General features: G+C 39.2%; 1 protein-coding gene across 2 annotated transcripts in view; it reads right to left on the reverse strand.

Moving 5' to 3' along the window:
* Positions 1-18,755, reverse strand: part of SLCO5A1 (solute carrier organic anion transporter family member 5A1) — a 130,093-nt gene that overhangs the window by 56,408 nt on the left and 54,930 nt on the right. The window contains exons 3-4 of one of the 2 annotated variants that reach the window (XM_004588109.2): positions 15,435-15,652; positions 1,495-1,659 (exon numbers count right to left, since the gene is read on the reverse strand). In XM_004588109.2, coding sequence (XP_004588166.2) covers positions 1,495-1,659; positions 15,435-15,652 — 383 coding nt within the window. The remainder of the gene's footprint in view (positions 1-1,494; positions 1,660-15,434; positions 15,653-18,755) is intronic. The other variant, XM_058668720.1, reaches the window with a different exon arrangement.

Raw genomic sequence — 18,755 nt, forward strand, 5'->3', positions numbered from 1 at the left:
CTGCCCAGTAGCCAGGGGGATCCACACGGCACATCTGGTTGGAAACAAGGGCAGAAAGGATGGCTTCCCTACATGTGTGTCCCAAGCAAAGCTGTTCATGAAAAGGCTACCCCAAAACAATTGGGATTCACGGTCAAACAAATGTGTGAGAGACTGAAACAAGCATCTTCCTCTGGGAGAGTAAAACGCGTAGCAAGGCCGAGGAACAGGCCAGCAGTACAGAATCCTACAAAATAACTTGAACACAGCAAATTCCAAACGTATTCAACTACAATCCTCTCAACAACAAAACCTAATTTGGGGAACGCTTGAAACTGCCTCAAACTTCACAGTCATGCATCTCATTATGAGACAACTCTCCCTAAGCATCACCACCCAAAAAATGCTAGTGGCAGAGTCAAAGGAGAGGAGAGGCTTAAGTTTTCTGGCACTAAACCGCAAAATAATCTGAAACTGTTACATTAACTTTAAAAGGCATTTTTTTAAACAAAGACAACAGAAAAATATTTTTTAAGTACATGACAGTGATCGGCAACGGTGTACTCTTCAGATGCATATTTGCTACCATGGGTCACAACCCAATCTCCCATTCTCTATGTACAAGATGAAGTGCAAGACAAAGCGATTACCTGAAGGCGTCACATCAACTTCTCTTTCTACAGCCACAGAGTTTTGTCTATTCGTTTTCAGATAATTCAAGCTGACTGAACTTGAATATGAAATTGGAAAGGAAAGAGCCTAAGGCTTCTGAAAGGTTAAACACACTAACTATATAAATAGATTTTACTAATAAGGTGGCCCTTAAGAAAGGCCACTTTATGGACGATTTGCCATCCAGGTTACACTGAGGAGGCATCTAAAATATTACGTGACACAGTACAGTAAAATTCTTCCAATATCTGAGAGGCAGTGTTCTCTTATTTGTACAAATCCACTAACAATGAAAGATTTGAATACCCAGTAGTATGAATGCATGCATCGAAGGCTTCTAAAAATCAGTTTATCTAGAAACACACTGTCTAAAATCAAAATCATAAAATTTTCTTTTAACTTTAAGCATCCCAGGTAATTCAATTAAAATCTTTTCACATTTATAAAGATAAAGCACTGATTATATGGAACTAAACTATAGACATTTTAGATTATGAATTTTTTTTAACTTAATACTTTAAGAGTCACACAATTCATAAAGAAATATCAACATTTACATTTGAATGTCACAGCTTATTTCATTTTGTAAGCTAAGAATTGTGAAAATCATGAATATGCAACTCTCCGTTCCCAAAACACACTTGGTGAATATGTCGCACGGTAATACAATCTGACTCATATAGAACACATTCCAGGATTTCCTTCTTCTAGTATTTGGGGTGAAGGTAACTTCAATGAACTTAACACTTTAATGTTACTTTGTACTTTGTTTCTACTCATTCCATTTCAGTTTAATGGTCACAAGGATCATGTTTTCAAGTAGCCCTCGAGGCAGTGCCTTACCAGTGTAGATGCTGGCATTGGAAGCTGGGATACCAAACTGGGACTCGATGAACTTGGGAATGAAGGTAATGAAAGCAGTTACAATGGCACTCTCAGCTGTGTATGACAAACTCACAAAAAGGAATGTCATGTTGCTTAAGATTCTGACAGCTGCTCTTGGTAGGTCTACAAAATGACAAAAATGACAAATGAATGTTATAAACAATGGATGGAAAACAAAATAAAGCTGAATTGTTTTTGAAATGAACTGGAAATAGCCATTTGGCAACATTTGCCACAAGAGAATAAAAACAGAAAGATCTGATGACATTTAGAAGCATCCTCTTTATTAAATCAATTTGTTTTGGTTTGTTGTTCTTCTCTTAAATTTTCTACCAGGGTAAGGAAATTAAAGTATCTAAAAACATACCCATAAACAAACATCCTGACAAGCAATACCCAAGCTGTCACTTCTATTTTAAAAACTGTTAATCACTTGATTTTTTTTTTTTTTTTTGATGAATAAAGCAGTGTTCAGACTCCAAGTCAATTAAATGCGAGAGGACCTGCAAAATAGTGCTAAATTATAGTTCCCACTTCAATCAACCACCACCCCACTGGGAAGAAGCACTTGTGAGCCAGCCTGGGCCTGGCCCTGCACTGCGGCTGCTCACAGCAGAGGAGTGGGCACACAATGTCAGATAGCTGATCCACCAGCCTCATCATGAAACAGGAGATTATCACAGCTAGAAAAGCCAAGTGGGTGAGGCCAACTAGTCAGACACTTCTAAGACTTTGAACCACAAGAGTCCAGTGGGAAGGAGAACCCCAAACTGTGCCACAGCATCTTGCAGGGCTTCCTCCATATGAGGAAGGAAAGTTCCATCCTTCAGTCCACATTTACTTTGCAGCACTTGCCATAAATGTTTCAAGATACAGGCACAAGTTCTGTCATTGTAGCTTTGTGTGTAACAGAAAAAACTGGGGAGAAACACCATCAATGGGAAATGTTTAAATAAATTATGGCAAAGCCATATGATAGAATACTAGGCAGAAGTTAAACATGAAACAGAGGTGCATGTGCTGACATAAAAGAACTTCCAGAAGTACCCTTGCTAGGAAATAAATCAATCTGTACAAACACAGACACATAGTTTGTATGTGTGTGAGCGCATAACTTTAATTAAACAAAAATCAAAGAAGCCAAAATGCATTATTATGTACGGGTCAAATGTATACTTCTCAATATATACATAACACTAAACTAGTAAGGGTCTGATCTTCGTGAAAACTGGGAAAGAGAAATTAAAGACTCATGTCTATATTTTTGTGTTTTTGCACATTTATAATGTGAATCAAAGGGCATATTTATAATCCCGTATCTTCATGGAAAAGGTAAACCACATTATTTTAACAATATACTCACTTCAGAAATTATATCTCTATGTTCCACCACAATAAAGTCCTCTCATTAAAACTTAATAAAACTGGTTAGTTCTTATCTTCCCGTCACCAGAATTATTAAAAGTTAAGGACTTTAGTTATTATTTTAAAACTCAAAATCAATGTCATGTTCTGTATCTTAATTTAATTTTTAAATGCAAACATGCAAGAGGAAGATTACACTGCATACTTCTTCAGCGTAGCATATATTAGGTACAACACAGAAAAACAATCAAAGCAGTTCATCAAATTAGACACTATTCTCTTAAAAACACTGCAAATTAAATATCAAACCCAAAATGCTGAAAATAAAACTTCCTACCAGTCTTACAAATTCAGAATAAATTTAGCTCATATGAGCCCAGCGGCGCGGCCTAGCGGTTAAAGTCCTCGCCTTGAAAGCCTCGGGATCCCATATGGACGCCGGTTCTAATCCTGGCAGCTCCACTTCCCATCCAGCTCCCTGCTTGTGGCCTGGGAAAGCAGTGGAGGACGGCCCAATGCCTTGGGCTCCTGCACCCGCGTGGGAGACCTCGAGGAAGAGGTTCCAGGTTCCTTGCTTCAGATCGGCGCGCACCGGCCGTTGCGGCTCACGTGGGGAGTGAATCATCGGACGGAAGATCTTCCTCTCTGTCTCTCCTCCTCTCTGTATATCTGACTTTGTAATAAAATAAATAAATCTTTCAAAAAAAAAGTTTAGCTCATATAGTAAAAGCCAATGTTCTGCATCTAAGACATCTAAGGGAACTATAAAATAATTTTAATATAGGAAGATAATAAATACATCACATGAATGTCAAGAGATTGAAATTCTGTCAAACTAGTTTTTTTATTCAAGATTATTTTGGCATGATAAAATAGCCTTCTAATTTCAATAATAACTAAAAATATACATGATGGTCTTTTCTTTCTTAAAAAAAAAGAAAAACTCTGATGTTGTTTAAGAAATTAGCCAAAATCCAGACTCAGACCTCTCAACAAACTAACTTCTTTCTTGCGCCTCCCCTTCCCTCTTTGTTGAGGCTAAGCTTTCCGCCCACGTGTCCTGCAGGACTAGATGACCAGATACCCAGGACTGTGCCACTGACACTGGTGACTTTTCATATACACAACTGAACAAGCGGGAAAGTTTCCAAACTGCCAAAGCAGACAACTACAAATATGGAAAGCAGCCTACAGATTTGTCTCAAAACATAAAAAATTTAAAAAAACAAATACGGAAAGCAATTCGGTATCAGAGACTCAAACTGGAGATATAAATATGACCCCATGGTCTGTAGGTGGTAAAATAAGTAGATAAAATAATAAATGAAATAGATACATGATATATAAACAGATGACAGATAACAGCCAAGATGACAGATAAGAGCCAAGGTGAGTGGTTAGTGTTCATGTGTGCGCATGCACACACACACATATAAACACGTTTCCCCCACTCTGTCCACTAACAGAGGCTAGAAATAATGACACCCTGCCAGGAATTGGCCCACCTAGCACTCAGTTCTCCAAGAGCCATTCTCCACTAATAAAAATCAGAGCTCCTTGGTAAAATGTCTAACTTCAGAGCTGGAATGGATAAAACATAAGATGAGTTTAGAAAATCACGTTGAACAAGAAAAAGATGCTTTTGTAATGCTGGGAACATGCCAGTAGGACACAGAAACCCTCTTGAAGGATTCCCAGTGGCCAACCTGGGAGAGCAGCTCAATGCATGCCAAATCCAGCAAGGGAAAGTCCAAAAGAAACAACAGATAATTAATCTTCATCACTCATGGACTATGTATATGAAATTTGCCCACTTGTTAAAATTAGTAGCCCCAAAATTAATATTCATGGGACATTTTCAGCCATCCACAGAACAGCAAAAACTGTGAGTCTTCTGACTTGCCCATTCGCAGCTGAAGTGGAACAAGGTGCCATTCTGCCTTCTAATGTCAGCTTCCATACTGCAAACAAGGCTCCTTCTGCCAGCACTGTTGTGCTTTCTGTTGATGACTTCACCCCAAGCATGGTGCTGCAGGGTTGTGTGGAGCTGGTAAGCACAGGAAGCTGAGAAGCATCTGATGGAAAACCTACGTGTTAGACAAGCCTGACTCAGGCATGAATTGCGGCACTGTTGACCCTGCATTCAATGTCAGTGAGCCAACACTGCAGAGCAAACTGCCATCTTTAAACCGGAGCACCCGTGAAACAAGGTTCAGAGCTGATTGGGTGACAATTAAGATGTGTCGGGGACCCAACCCTGTATCTGCCCTAGGAATAAAGCTTCTGTATTTACTAATTCCACATTCATGGTGGTGTCATACAACAAAACTGCTATGAAAGATAATAAGAGGACCCGGCGGCGTGGCCTAGCGGCTAAAGTCCTCGCCTTGAACATGCTGAGATCCCATATGGGTGCTGGTTCTAATCCCGGCAGCACCACTTCCCATCCAGCTCCCTGCTTGTGGCCTGGGAAAGCAGTTGAGGACAGCCCAATGCTTTGGGATCCTGCACCCATGTGGGAGACTTAGAGGAAGTTCCTGAATCCTGGCTTCGGATCAGCACAGCACCGGCCCGTTGCGGCCACTTGGGGAGTGAATCATCGGACGGAAGATCTTCCTCTCTGTCTCTCCTTCTCTCTGTATATCTGACTTTGTAATAAAAATAAATAAATCTTTAAAAAAAAAGAAAGATAATAAGAGAAACTGACCAAATAGCCTCAATATGCCTGCCCACAATAGCCTATAAATTTCTTATTGATTTATAATTGCATTGTACTTATTACTTTAGGGTGGAGAAACCAGGCAGATAGAATCATACAGTGATAAAAGTAAACCTAAGCAGAAATAGGACAAAACAAACACTACAGGCCTCTTTACCATACTCTGATCATAGCTTCATTTCAACAATAGACCTGCAAAAAACGCACAATGTCCAGAGACATTATGAAACCCAAATTGAGGGGAAATCTACAAATTAAATTACTTACACTTTTTAAAAAGCTAAAGGTCAGCCTTCTTGCACAGTGAATTAAGCTGTCAGTTATGATACCAGCATCCCATGAGAGCACCAGTTCCACTCCCAGCTGATTTACTTCTGTTCTAGCTTCCTGCTAATGTGCCTGGGAAAGTGGTGGTGGATCAATCCATTGCTCAGGTACCTATCACCATGGGGGAGACCCAGATGGAGTTCTAGGCTCCTGGTTTCAGCCTTGATCACCCCTGGCCATTGCAGTCACTTGGGGAATAAGCAAGCAGATGGATGACCTCTCTGTATATCCCTCTCTGCGTGTTCCTCTGCAGAACTGATCCAATCTGAGGGAGATTAAAGACATGAAATCAAAGTACATGTGATCCAGGACTAGATCTTGGCCATCAATGGAAGTATCAAGATCCTTGGTAGCATTTGAATGGGACCCATGGTTTCAAGGTGGAGGAAACTTTTCTCTGCTGAGGGCCACCTGGATAATTATAATATCATTTTCAGTCATACAAAATGATCAACTGAAAAGAAATTAGCCTACTATAGATTTCCTGATTTCCAAGTCCCTCATGTGAATCCCTGGGCAGGAGCAGACCAACCTGATCTAGTTAGCCTTGTATGGTCTGCAGGTTGGACATTCCTTTCTCTGGAAGATAGTCCCAATAGACCAATGTCATTTTCTCTCTTTGATGTCTGTCCAGTGGTCATGGAGGAGAGCATCCTTGCACTCACAACACACACTGAATTGTTAGGAGGTAGGGGAACATTATGTCTGTGACTTCCCACAATGTTAATGATTGGAGGATCGGGATACAAGGTAACTCAAGCACTGTGTGCTATTTTCATGGCCTTAGTGGAAATTCAAAATTATTTCAAAACCACAAAGTTCAACAAGCCAAGAAAAGAGATTGTGAAATCCATGAATTTGCAACCAACTGTCTAATTTTTCATGCTGCAGAATGTATTTTTTTACCTCGATTTTTTGAGTATCCTTTTTAACTATTGTCATTGTAGAATCAACAATGCAGTACAAAGCCTGATGAAGGACAGGTACCTGAACAATAACAGTGAATATCGTTTTCCTTGATCACTTACTGTTAATAAACCTTATACATCAGGCCCAGCGCTATAGCTCAGTAGCTAAATCATTACCTTGCATGCACCAGCATCATATATGGGTGCCAGTTTGTGTCCCAGATACTCCAGTTCCCTTCCAGCTCCCTGCTTGTGGCCTGGGGAAGTAGTATAGAGGATGGTCCAAAGCCTTGAGACTCTGCACTTAAGTGGCACACTCGGGAGAAGCTCCTGACTCATGGCTTCAGATAGGCTCAGCTCTGGCCGTTGTGGCCATTTGGAGAGTGAACGAGCGGACAGTAGTTCTTTCTGTCTCTCCTCTCTATAAATCTGCTTTTCCAATAAAAATAAAATCCTTTTCAAAAAACTTATACATCAATTATGAAAGCAAGTTTATTCCTGTCTTACACAGCAATAAAGTAGAAAATAAAACTCAGTACAAAATACCAATATTCGAGAAAATGTGGTGTAGGGTGAACTCCTTATAAATCACTTTTGAAAGAAATGTTAATCATAGGTCCTTTGCTGCTTTCACTGCAATCAGAGGCAGTACAGGTGTCCTCACCATCAAGGTCACCTGGACCAGGGGTTAATTCGCACTCCAATCATAACAGGACTATGTTGTGACGAATGTGACGGGGTACGCCCAAAATGGTCTCGCAAGCCTTTCGTCACAGTTTCATAAAGTCTGCAATGCGTAGTGTGACTAGATTCTTATGGAAGTTGATAAGGAAAGAAGCCTCGGGTCATAGTAGAACAACAGGCAGCAGGTATTGACAAGCTGGCCTTTTTTTTTTTTTAAACCATTGAGCAAACATTGCTCCAGCATGTGTGACTAGATCATGCTCATTCATAAAATGAGTTAACAATTTAGAGTATCTATTAGACTATGATTTTTCAAAGAGCAAATTGTTAAGCAAGCATCAATTTCAACAAACTTGGACGGTGCATCTGCTTTTCAAGTAGGCAGAGGAAGGAGTTTATTTAGAGTTGACTTAGCTTGGTGAGAATGCTGTTGTGAAGAGGAGTCTACAAGCACTTGCCACACTTACAGTTCCTGCTTCTACAGCTCCTTAAGCCAAAGTTACAGTCTTCACCATATGGCCCAATATCTCAAAATGAGTTACTTGGGCCAGGGAAGGAGGCTGGACTCAAAGGTGCTGCTTGAAAGCAGCCAGGCAGCAAAGAGGGTCAATGGGGCTGCTGCTGTGTTCCTTTCCTTGTGTCTGCATGTGGGATATGCAAAGGAGGAACTAGGTGAGGAGCCTGAAAATGACCTGAATGAAAGAGGAAAGCAAGAAAAAGGCACTGAGCCTCAGGCCACAGTGGAGTGTGACAAGTGACTGATGGCAATGGGCATCAGCTACAGGCCAGGGGCCCAGATGGCAGGCATCTGCCCTCTGCTGAAGCCTAATGTCAAATCCTCCATATCTTACATTATTTCAATGTGCATCAATGTCCTTCATAACCCAAAATCATCTTTTTGCTTTTGTCTCACACTGACAAAATCAATTTAAAAAATAAATTAACATATTTGCAAAAGATATGCTCACAGTGGAACTGACCATGCCTAAGGCAAGGCATCCCAGTTTCCAGGAACTTCCCCACTCTTGCCCAGGTCTGCATGGTTAGGCACCTGCCTGCCCATGCAGTAGGAAGCCCTGTGAGTGTCCTACCACCATCTGCACCCACAGTCATGATGTTCTTCTCACTATGCTGTTTGGATTACTTCCCCTCAGAGTGCTTGTCACATGTCAAACTCACCCATCGTGTCTCAGAATCAGCATCCACTCCATAAGGAGCTGTCCACAGCCACATCACCCTGACTTAGGGGCTCACTCTCTGTGCCCCTACAACACTCGCTTCCTATCTGTTGTCACAGATTCTTTCCAGCTGTGTATCTACCTAACTGCTGCCTTCAGGACATTATAGAGATAATGATGGGACCTTGGAATATCTGTACATCTGCAGCTCCTAGCATGTATCTGGCCTAAGGTAGGTGCTCAAAATATGTGCTTGGAATGTATTTATTTAATATTCATTATTACATCAGAATAATAATTTGTACAAAATAATACCTAGGTGCTTGTGAGAAAATGAAATCCATTCCATCATAAAACGATAATAATAAAAAGAAGTAAAAATTTTTTTAAAAATGAAATCCATTCTAAAAGTAAATAATTCCCTGCTGAGGAGGGTTACGTTAAGAAAGTACAAGTCGTAAGGTGAGTCGTCCAGGAGGAATTTGCCAAAAACAGGAAAGTGTTAGATGTGGAAGCAACCAGTCTTCGTAAAGCATCATGCTTCAACACTAAAGAATCTTGAACGTGTGCTAGTTTGGCGGATCAACGAAGAAGCTGTTCAAGACATTCACAGCCCACATTGGGAACCATATCTGGACTTCCCCAGATTGCAGTTTTGTGTTCATAAGTACCCTGGCTCAAATGTTTGGGTTCCCACCACCCACAATGGAAGATCAGATTCTGGGGTCTGGGTTTAGATTAATGCAGCCTAATGCAGCCCTGGTTGCTACAGGCATTTGGGAGTGCATCAGCAAATAGAAGATTCATTCTCTCTCTTCTTCTCTCTCTTTCTCTCTCTTTCTTGCTGTCTCTCTCTCTCTCTCTCTCTCTCTCTCTCTCTCTCTTGCTCTCTTTTTTAACTCTGTCTTTCAAATAAATAAACCAAAACAAAAACAAGTCAGTTGCATAGTTTGTGTCACATGAACACATAGGAGCTCTATACCCCACTTCCCATTTTCTTTGAAACTATTGACCCTATGGGCTCCCCAATCACAAGTAGTTCCCTGCAAAACACACTAACAAGTAGCATTTCCCACCAGGTGGAAAACAGTAGAAGAAACTAGACGGCACTGATATACACAGAGACCTTCTGGCTTAGCCCACAGAGCCCAAAGCTATGTAACTAGATCAGAAGACAGACACGCCCACTGTCAGGTCCAGCACACAGCCTTCATGGCTTTTGACCACAACACTAACTCCCTTAACTAAATCTGACACTGTTGAGTATTTCCATATACACGTAGCTTTCAAAAAGCTCAAGGAAAATTTGTACTATGAAAAAAATATGCATGCATTTCTAATTTATTTGAACAAAAGTTAACTTATCTTCTCATTCCACTTCCCATGAATTCTAAGAGTGCCCTAGTATCTTTCTAAGCAGATCCAGCTCTAATGAGTCACCCACCAGTATTTCACACTGAGTATAAGAAAAGGCATTCTGTTTTAGGAATGCTTCTTGGCCATGCTGTCTACCATTTAATCTTCACTTCATGTACTGTATGCTCAGATTTAGAGGACTAGCTTTTCCGCAAGACTGCACATGCACAAGCAAACAAAGGCAAAACATAAATATAACAAGAACTGGAACTCAAAGAAACACAGCACAGCACAATGCCAAAACCAGGGAGAAGAATTAAGCATAGCCATAAAACTCTCGGAGTTTTAGACTGGTCTCTGAGCTATTAGTCTCTGAGCTACTGGTCTTTGGCAAATAAGCCAAAAAGCCAGACCAGCATACCTCAAAAAGACTGTGGCAACTAGAATTAAGGGCTATGTTGACTTTGGTGTGAAAAACATTTCTAGATCAAAGGATGGCACCATGGAGTAGCAAGTTAAGCCTCCACCTGCAGCATCAGCATCTGATAGGGGCACCAGTTTGAGTCCCAGGTGCTCCACTTCTGATCCAGCTCTCTACAAATGTGCCAGGGAAAGCACTGGGGGGTTACTCACGTGCTTGGATCCCTGCACCCATTTGGCAGACCCGGAAGCTCCTGGATCCTGGCTTTGGACCAGCCAAGCTCTGTGCATTACAACTATATCTTCCAAGGATGAAAGATTGTCTCTCTCTCTCCCCCTCCCCTCTCTTTCTCTCTATATAACTTTGCCTTTCAAATAAATAAAGAAATCAAAAGCTGTGAGGTAAGGGTATCTCTGACACACTAGAGGACCAGCATTGACTCCAATGTAGCTGAAGCAGAATAAACCAATGGAAAGAAGTAGGTAATGTTGATGAGGCAATGAGGACTAGACGGGAGAGCATTTTTCTGTGAGTGACAGGGAAGATTCCAGAAGCTTTCAGCAGAGAAGCATGTTAACAGGTTCTTTGTGGCTGCATGGGAGGAATGAGAAGCAGTATGAGCCACTGTCTTCTCCATTTCTTCCCATTCTGCTCCTTGGCCTCTCACATCCTGCTTTTGGAGTGCTGCAAAATGCCTGTTCATACTAAACCCAGCAACAGCACACTCTCCAGGATGGCCCTCCTCACCTTTTCAACCAGATCGCTGCCACATATCCCCAACACACCAACCACCATTAACTCATGTTTTCAAATATACCTACATAATCCCACTGTCACTCCTGCCACCCCACCTTCACCTGCTGAGGTGCTACCAATCTTGGCAGATTTGCCCTAACACCCACTTCCTCCACTTTTCCAGACTGGGCAGCTAGCAGCACCCTTAACAGCCTTCAGTCTTCCAGGCTACTGTGTCTGCCCTCTCTGTTTGGTGTATGTTTCTTTCTCCACTGTTACTTCTTCAGTGGATCCCAAGCTCTCTAACTCATTCACCTTCCTGATACAATATGCCTTCTGTAAGAGGGACTCCTCAATGAATTGAACCATATCAATGTTATCCTTTAGAAGACACAATTCTGTAACCCCCAATGGCCTCTTTCAATCTTTCTATAATCTTACAGCAAATATTTTAGCCAGTTAGGATTATAAATACAGAAGTACACTTCAAAAGGTTTATGAGAAATGGAATGGAAAGAATGTATTTCAGTGCAAAAGCAATTTTGAACTTCATGCATAGTTTTTTCATCCTATACATCCCGTTACAAAAATGTTTTTCATAACATGAGGAAATGCTTATTATAAAAATATTATGCATGGATTTAAAAATTCTTTTTCATCAAAATAAACCCATACTTGCAATTCCATTTTTCTGTACTTTTAAAACTACTCTTATACAAGTTGCAGTTAGATAGACAAATTCTAACCCAGAAAAATCTGTTAACTTCATGCTAAATTAGTAATGCTAAGCAATTAAGCCTGAAAAACTAAAAGTGGACACAAAAACACAATTTTCTTCATAGTTAATTGTCACCTAAAATTTTCTGCATAGGAAGATGCCCAGTTAAATTTGGAAGCTTTTAAAATGCTGGACCTCAAGCCACAGGAAAATTGATCTACTTAAATATTTTAAGCATTTATTTTTATTGGTAAGACTTTAATGGAATCAATGCTAACCTTTTTATTGGGGGGGGTAATGCAGACAAACTGAGAATTTAACTTTCCCTTTTACAGTGTTTTTAAAACAGCCTTCTTCCTGCATTATTTATAATAAAGATCTGAAAACACTGACTCAGGTTTTCCCAATGTCTGTCATCCAAATGTGGAGGTGCAAAGCTAAAAGTACAGTAAATTTCCTTCTAGCCATCTATGCAAGAGAATTTGCCAGAGGGGCACCCTATGGATGGCCTAAATTCTTTCTTTTTAAGAAAGTTTTAGTTACTAACCTAGCTGTCTCTCCACCTCCTTACTGAAGCAGTTCACGCTGGTGTCCAAATGCAAAAAAAAAAAAAAAAAAAAAAAAAATCCAAAAAACAAAACAAAACAAAACAAAAAATCCCTCAGGAGCAGAGACAAAAGTATCAGAAGTCAAACTCAGAATCAACTCAGTATGAAATCTTTGAACCATTCTTTAATACGAGGCCTTAAAGTGACTCTCAGTTTTGTAATACCATCTATATATGAGTAGCAGAATAATCCTCAGGGACTTAATTGTCTTTTGAGAATCAGAGATATGAAACTGTCACTTCCTTTAAGTGACTTGTGTTAGACAGCTAGAGGATATCAATGTGTGCAAGATAAATGTGAATGAATTCAAATGTTTTAGCAACATTATTTCAAGATCTTCAATATTCTTTGAATAATTTTTGGTAAAATATTTTCAGTATAATCCAATTGAAACAATGTTTCTTTCCAATAAGACAATGTGTCTCCTGTAGTTCTAGTCTCCACAGAGCTAGAAAATCTCAGACTGAACAGAACTAGTACAATGAACTTGTTTTCTGTGTCCCGGTCAGGAGGCTTAGCTCCAGAAGTGGGGTCAGTCATCATAATCAAACCATAGCTTGAAAATGGAAAATGTGTCAGAAATACTAACAAGAAAATCAGAACAGAAACAGATCTTATAAACCAACTGTCTGTCAGGGTTCAATAGCTCTTCCTATTATTTCTTTAAAAAAAAAAAAAAGAAAAGACATGTTAAGCCACCCAACTGAACACTGAAAAGGCAGAAAAGCAATTCCTAGCAGTACAGAAAAAGGCAATAAAATATTTCCATTTCAAACATTTCTATTTCAAAAAATCATTTTAATGTTCTGTAATGGTTTTGATCACTTTGAAACTGCTGGTCTATGTGTGTATCCTCCCACAAATAGACCCTGAGACAAGAACTCAAGTCCAAGAAATGTACGTGTAAAGTTCTGGGAACACTGGGCCAGGAAGGAAATCATCATGCATAGGAAAGGGGGAGCTGAATTTTAGGTCAGCCGTTTGCTTAAGACTTCTTTGTGAAATGGGAAAACAGAAGTTTTCATCCTTCAGTACTGCCAGCCTCTTTCAGGCAGTTGTCACATTGTTTCCAGGTCTACAAAGCAAAACTTCTGACAGATGATGAAGGTTCTGGCAGCTTGTGCACCTCAGCCATGAAAATGATGAGCTCCAAGAATGTGGGAGGAGCATCGGAAGCTCCGCCTACAACGGCATAATCCATACCCAGTAACAGAGTATGTGCATTCCTGTTTTCTATCGGTGTTCTCCCTCTTCCTTCCACCAACTCTTAGACCGCATAGTTCACAGTCATCTGGCCCTAAGCTATAAAACAATGTTTCCTATCTATACCTTTATTTCTCCCCTGAAGTCTCCTTCATATTCTCCTAAATTAGGACACTAAATCTATTTGTATGTCTTAAATTCTTTAACATTAACCTTGCTCTCAATTGAATTAAAAAAAAAATCTCTCCAGTGATAGCAGTCATAATGGTTCATAATAATAACTACAAAAATAAGGAGCTTGTCCACACAGGGTAGAGTTCAGGTCATTCTGTCACCCAAAGAACCCTTTGTGACCAGAGCATAGGGAGTCCTGGTGGCAGATGCAGAAGCATACACAGTCACAAAGTAATACAGAGGAGGTAGGCACATTTTACCCTTAACTAAGGAGACACATTTTCAGTTAACTGTTGCTGTACTTACTTTCACACATACAATCTTTAAAAATAGTCCAATCTGAATATGATTATTCTTAGGCTGTAGGGAAATTCCTAGAGTCTCTTGGTAAACTTTATTCAAAGCCTGAAAGTTTCATCTTGGCTCTTACTGTGTGCATAGTCAAAATGAGATGATAATGTACCAAGACAAACTAAACTTAAAACAACCTTGACTAAAGTGAGCCTGTGGCAAATATTAACCTTCATAATTTACACCAAAAGATCAGTTGAAAGAATTCATGGAAAAAAAAACTGAAACTACCAGGACTATAGTATTATGAGTTTCTAAAAGAACGTATTTGTATGCAACAGGAACAAGGATACTTCAAAAAGTTCATGGAAATGGAATTGAAAGATAAGCTTGTTTCAAAGCAGATCCTTTGAAATCTATGAGAAGTTTTTTTTTCATAATTTGCATTTTGAATTAACTTATTGAAAAGACCCCTCATCCTAAAAAGATAACATTGTTAAAATCCATTCAAATTGTTTGGCTTTTACAGTGCTCAATATAGCTTTCATAAAATAATTTTCAGAGAAATTTCAAAAAGAAAAAAATAGACCAAAACATCACTGAATACTTCTGAATGTTTCTATCCTGGATTTGGAGGCTCACCTTTTTCTCCATGGCCTTAAACAAATCTTTGATTGAATCACATTAAAACGGTATGCCTTTTTAGTAGCAGGTTTTATGCTTATGTAAGGATCAGACCACTACCAAAGCCCCCGGTCCCCTGAAATAAACTACCCATTATACAACACTATCAGTATTTTTAAAATCAAACATCCTAATTATGGTAAATGATGCACTGAAACATCAATTTTTTTTTCATCAACATCAGTGCTTCTAAATCTACCTCTGTGGGAAAACCTTTTTTTTAACTATATCCAATCTGTCATCTATGTATACAATTGCAAAATACATTAATCATAAATTACTAGGACAATTAGTGTTTTTAAAAGTAAACAAAGTACAAACCCAACTGTTTATTATTATTATTACACTGATTTAAAATTACTCCACCCAATTTCTAAAACAGTTTTGCAACCCTTACTCTTCATGTTAGTATTGATCTGACCATTGATCCATTACAGACAGCTAAGGGCAGCCCTGGCCGTAAGTGCACTTTGGAGAGCACCAGTTTGAAGGGCCATACATGCATCTATTTAAGAGCTACACCTTACCTCGGACATTCTTCCCAAATCCCATAGATGACACTTTCTTGTCCACTGGTTCGCTGTTACTTGACTTCTCTTTGATAACATCATCATCGCCGACAACATCAGCAGAAAATTTTTTTCTTTTCTTTTTCTTGTGTCGAGGTGGAAGCTTTTTTGGAAAAGTAAACATTGGGAATATCACAAGAAACATTGCAATGGCACAAAGGAGGAATCCACTCCACCTAAAAAATTGGGAGATGGGAATAGTATTTTTGGGTCTTGTTCTATGAGAACAAATCAGCAAAGTAGAAGACTACAGTGACAAAAAAAAGTCTCCAGAGAAAACATTTAAGCTTCAACAATTGTAGAGTAGGAGGAAGTTGAACAAATTAAGAAGACAGAAGGATTCTCTCCATTTGTAGTATAAATTTAAAAATCTATCCAATTATGCTTGAATTATAATGAATACTAAAATTAGCAGTCTGATTTGAATTCAAGTCAAGTATTTTTGAGCACTTATATGTAGTTCTAATATCATTAGCCCTTCTACCATTGGCATTTTATAATCACTAAATTATAAATTTGATAGCAAAATAATATAGACTGTATATATGGCATGTTTTGTGGACCAATATAGATACTTTCTCAGAAAAAGATAGTATTTCATATCAAATTGCTGATGGTGTTCACACATTTTTCTGTAAGTACATAAGAATCTACTGGCCTCCATTTAGCTGATATTCCCAAATCAATATGTGAGCCTAGTTATTCAACCTTCACACCTTCAAGAGTTTATAATCTACTGGCAAGCAATCAAAAGTATAAGACACAATCTCCAAGATATGCAAGAAGGTACACAGTTAAGTATTAGATCACATTATATAGATTTCAAATGTTACGAAATTTCAGAAGGGAAGTTGATGTGTGTCGGAAAGCTTCCCAGAGAATTGGCACTTCCAGTTCTGACTTAGTTCATCTGAGACTGTACTGCAGACAGCCAGTAGCACGTACCAGCAGAACTCACATTCCAAACGAGTACTACAGTCATGTGTGAAGGCTCTGTGCTTCCTGCCTGCATAACTCCCTAGGAGAAATTTCTCTGTTCCCTTCAACCTTTCCCTAGCAAGCATGGGTCCCCATTCCTACCTAATCAGGTCAATACATTTTTTTTTAGAAATTAAATGCTACTGTTTTTATTTAAAATCATTACATAAATAATTAGGTAATTTTTAGTGACAATAGTGTGCCCTGACAAAAATACTAAGAATTTTTCTTCCATTTTTCTATGTGCTCAAATATTATCACTTCTTTATGAAGCAGCATTCAAAACTCTTCCTTGTAGCTCATTTTTTTGCAAAAAATAGATACTATATTATCACCATCTGTAGGTTCCTACTGAGCCATAGAACAGAAGAACTACCTATTCCCCTCTTCCTACAATACAATACCATTCATCAGGGGCCAACATTGTGGTATAGTGGATAAAGCTGCTGCTTAAAATGCTAGCATCTCATATGGGCACCAGTTCAAGTTCCAGCTGAAGTCACCACATCTAACGAGGACACATCAACTCCAAATTCTGCCTACAAAGCTTCCAGGTTCATAACTGCTCAGACTTCATCCTCTATAGCAACAAGTTCCCATTCGTTTTAACCGGAAAGTAAGTAGCATCCCAGACCTCGGTGGCGAATCCAGAAAGACTGGACATCACCTGCAGAATGAAATTTTGTCTTTCTCAGTGATGTTCGAATCCGCTCAAGGTCACTGGTTAGTTGAGAAAACCACTCATCAGTAATATGTGCTATTTTCAAAGATACCATTAAATCAAAGAATGCTTTCAAGATCATTAGAAAAAGCTCTAGTTTGAGAAGATTGCTTACAGGAGAGCTGTAGCCATCTCAATTATTCAGAATGTAATCACCAGCTTAGATACAACAGAAATTAGAACCAAATTAGATACAACAGAAATTTGTTGAATAAGTAAATTGAAAGAGGTCTTTAAAGAAAAAGTGGCATTTCTCTGCAAAGTGCAAGGTTATGGTATTGTCCAGCCTCTTTAGTACTTAGTGGCCATGAGGCCCTCATTAGTCAGGCCCTGCCTCTCATCTGTCTCTCCCTGCAGCACCTCTACACACAGGTCCTCCGAACCCTTCATCCCTACACCTTCAGTTCTCCTTATCTCCAGAAGAGGGCAGGCATAGGCGGTCAGTGGAAGGCAGTGGAAAGTGGAGGGGAGGGCTCACAAACTGTGGTTTCAGACAGAGCCAGGTTCATACTCATCTTCACCACTTACCAATTATAGGATCCCAGAGAAATTATTTTGCCTTTTCATTCAGCTTTCTCATCTGAATGAAGTGCCCTGGGAAGTATTTATTGACATCAACAAAATTCACTAAGAGTATATTTATGACAGATCTAAATACAAAATGTCTGTCCTCAAATCAGCAATCAATTCACATTAGCTAATTTGGCTTACTTTATTTCTATGCCATGTAAATCTACTTAACTTCCCCATCAGTCCATCTCCAACTATTGATGTGAAATAATAAATAAACATGAAAGATGTATTCAAAATACAGTGTCTAACAGAAGGGGAAGAATTACAATCAGCAAAGACAGCACAGAAGTGCAAGTCATTTCAAAGCAGAACAGTCACGCCTCCAAGCTCACGTACTTCAACAGTCTTCCAGAAGCGTCCTTACAACTCATGATATAATGATGACACTGAAAAGGATTCTGGGAAAAGCTGAGTAAGGTACCCAAATGTTGAATATTGAGGAAAGCTCCACCAATAATAGTTAAAACAGAAAAATCATGATGTCTAAGCTCCTCTCATAGACCACTACTCAAACACCATTCACCAATGAAGGCTAGTTAAATCTATTGACCAATAGCATCTCTCTGGGTTATTTCCTGACTGAGCTTTGAGCAAATTGTGCCACTCCTTGAGTTTCAATTTTCTCATCTCCAAAATGAGCATAATACTGTGGACACCTACGGTGGCTTATCATAAGCAGTCAGTAAATATTAACATTATCCATTCCTTCTTTCCTCACTTTTATTTGTTGAAAAATTATTGCCCAGACATCATACCAAGTAACTATGCCTTTGTTCAAGATAAAAGTCTGTTACAGTCAATAAAACTCAAATTTATTTTTAGATAAATTCTTATATATTTCTATATTGATATCTCTATCATTTACAGAACTAACATTGAGTCATTGAAATGGATCAAATTGAACATTTTTCACATTTAAAGAACTAAATAGCTAACACTGTTTAGTTGTTTACTGGGAGGGGGACAGGAACTGTTGAAATCTCCACACACGAAAATTCACTCACTCA

This window comes from Ochotona princeps, chromosome 9, assembly GCF_030435755.1.
Source record: "Ochotona princeps isolate mOchPri1 chromosome 9, mOchPri1.hap1, whole genome shotgun sequence".
Lineage (NCBI taxonomy): Eukaryota > Metazoa > Chordata > Mammalia > Lagomorpha > Ochotonidae > Ochotona > Ochotona princeps.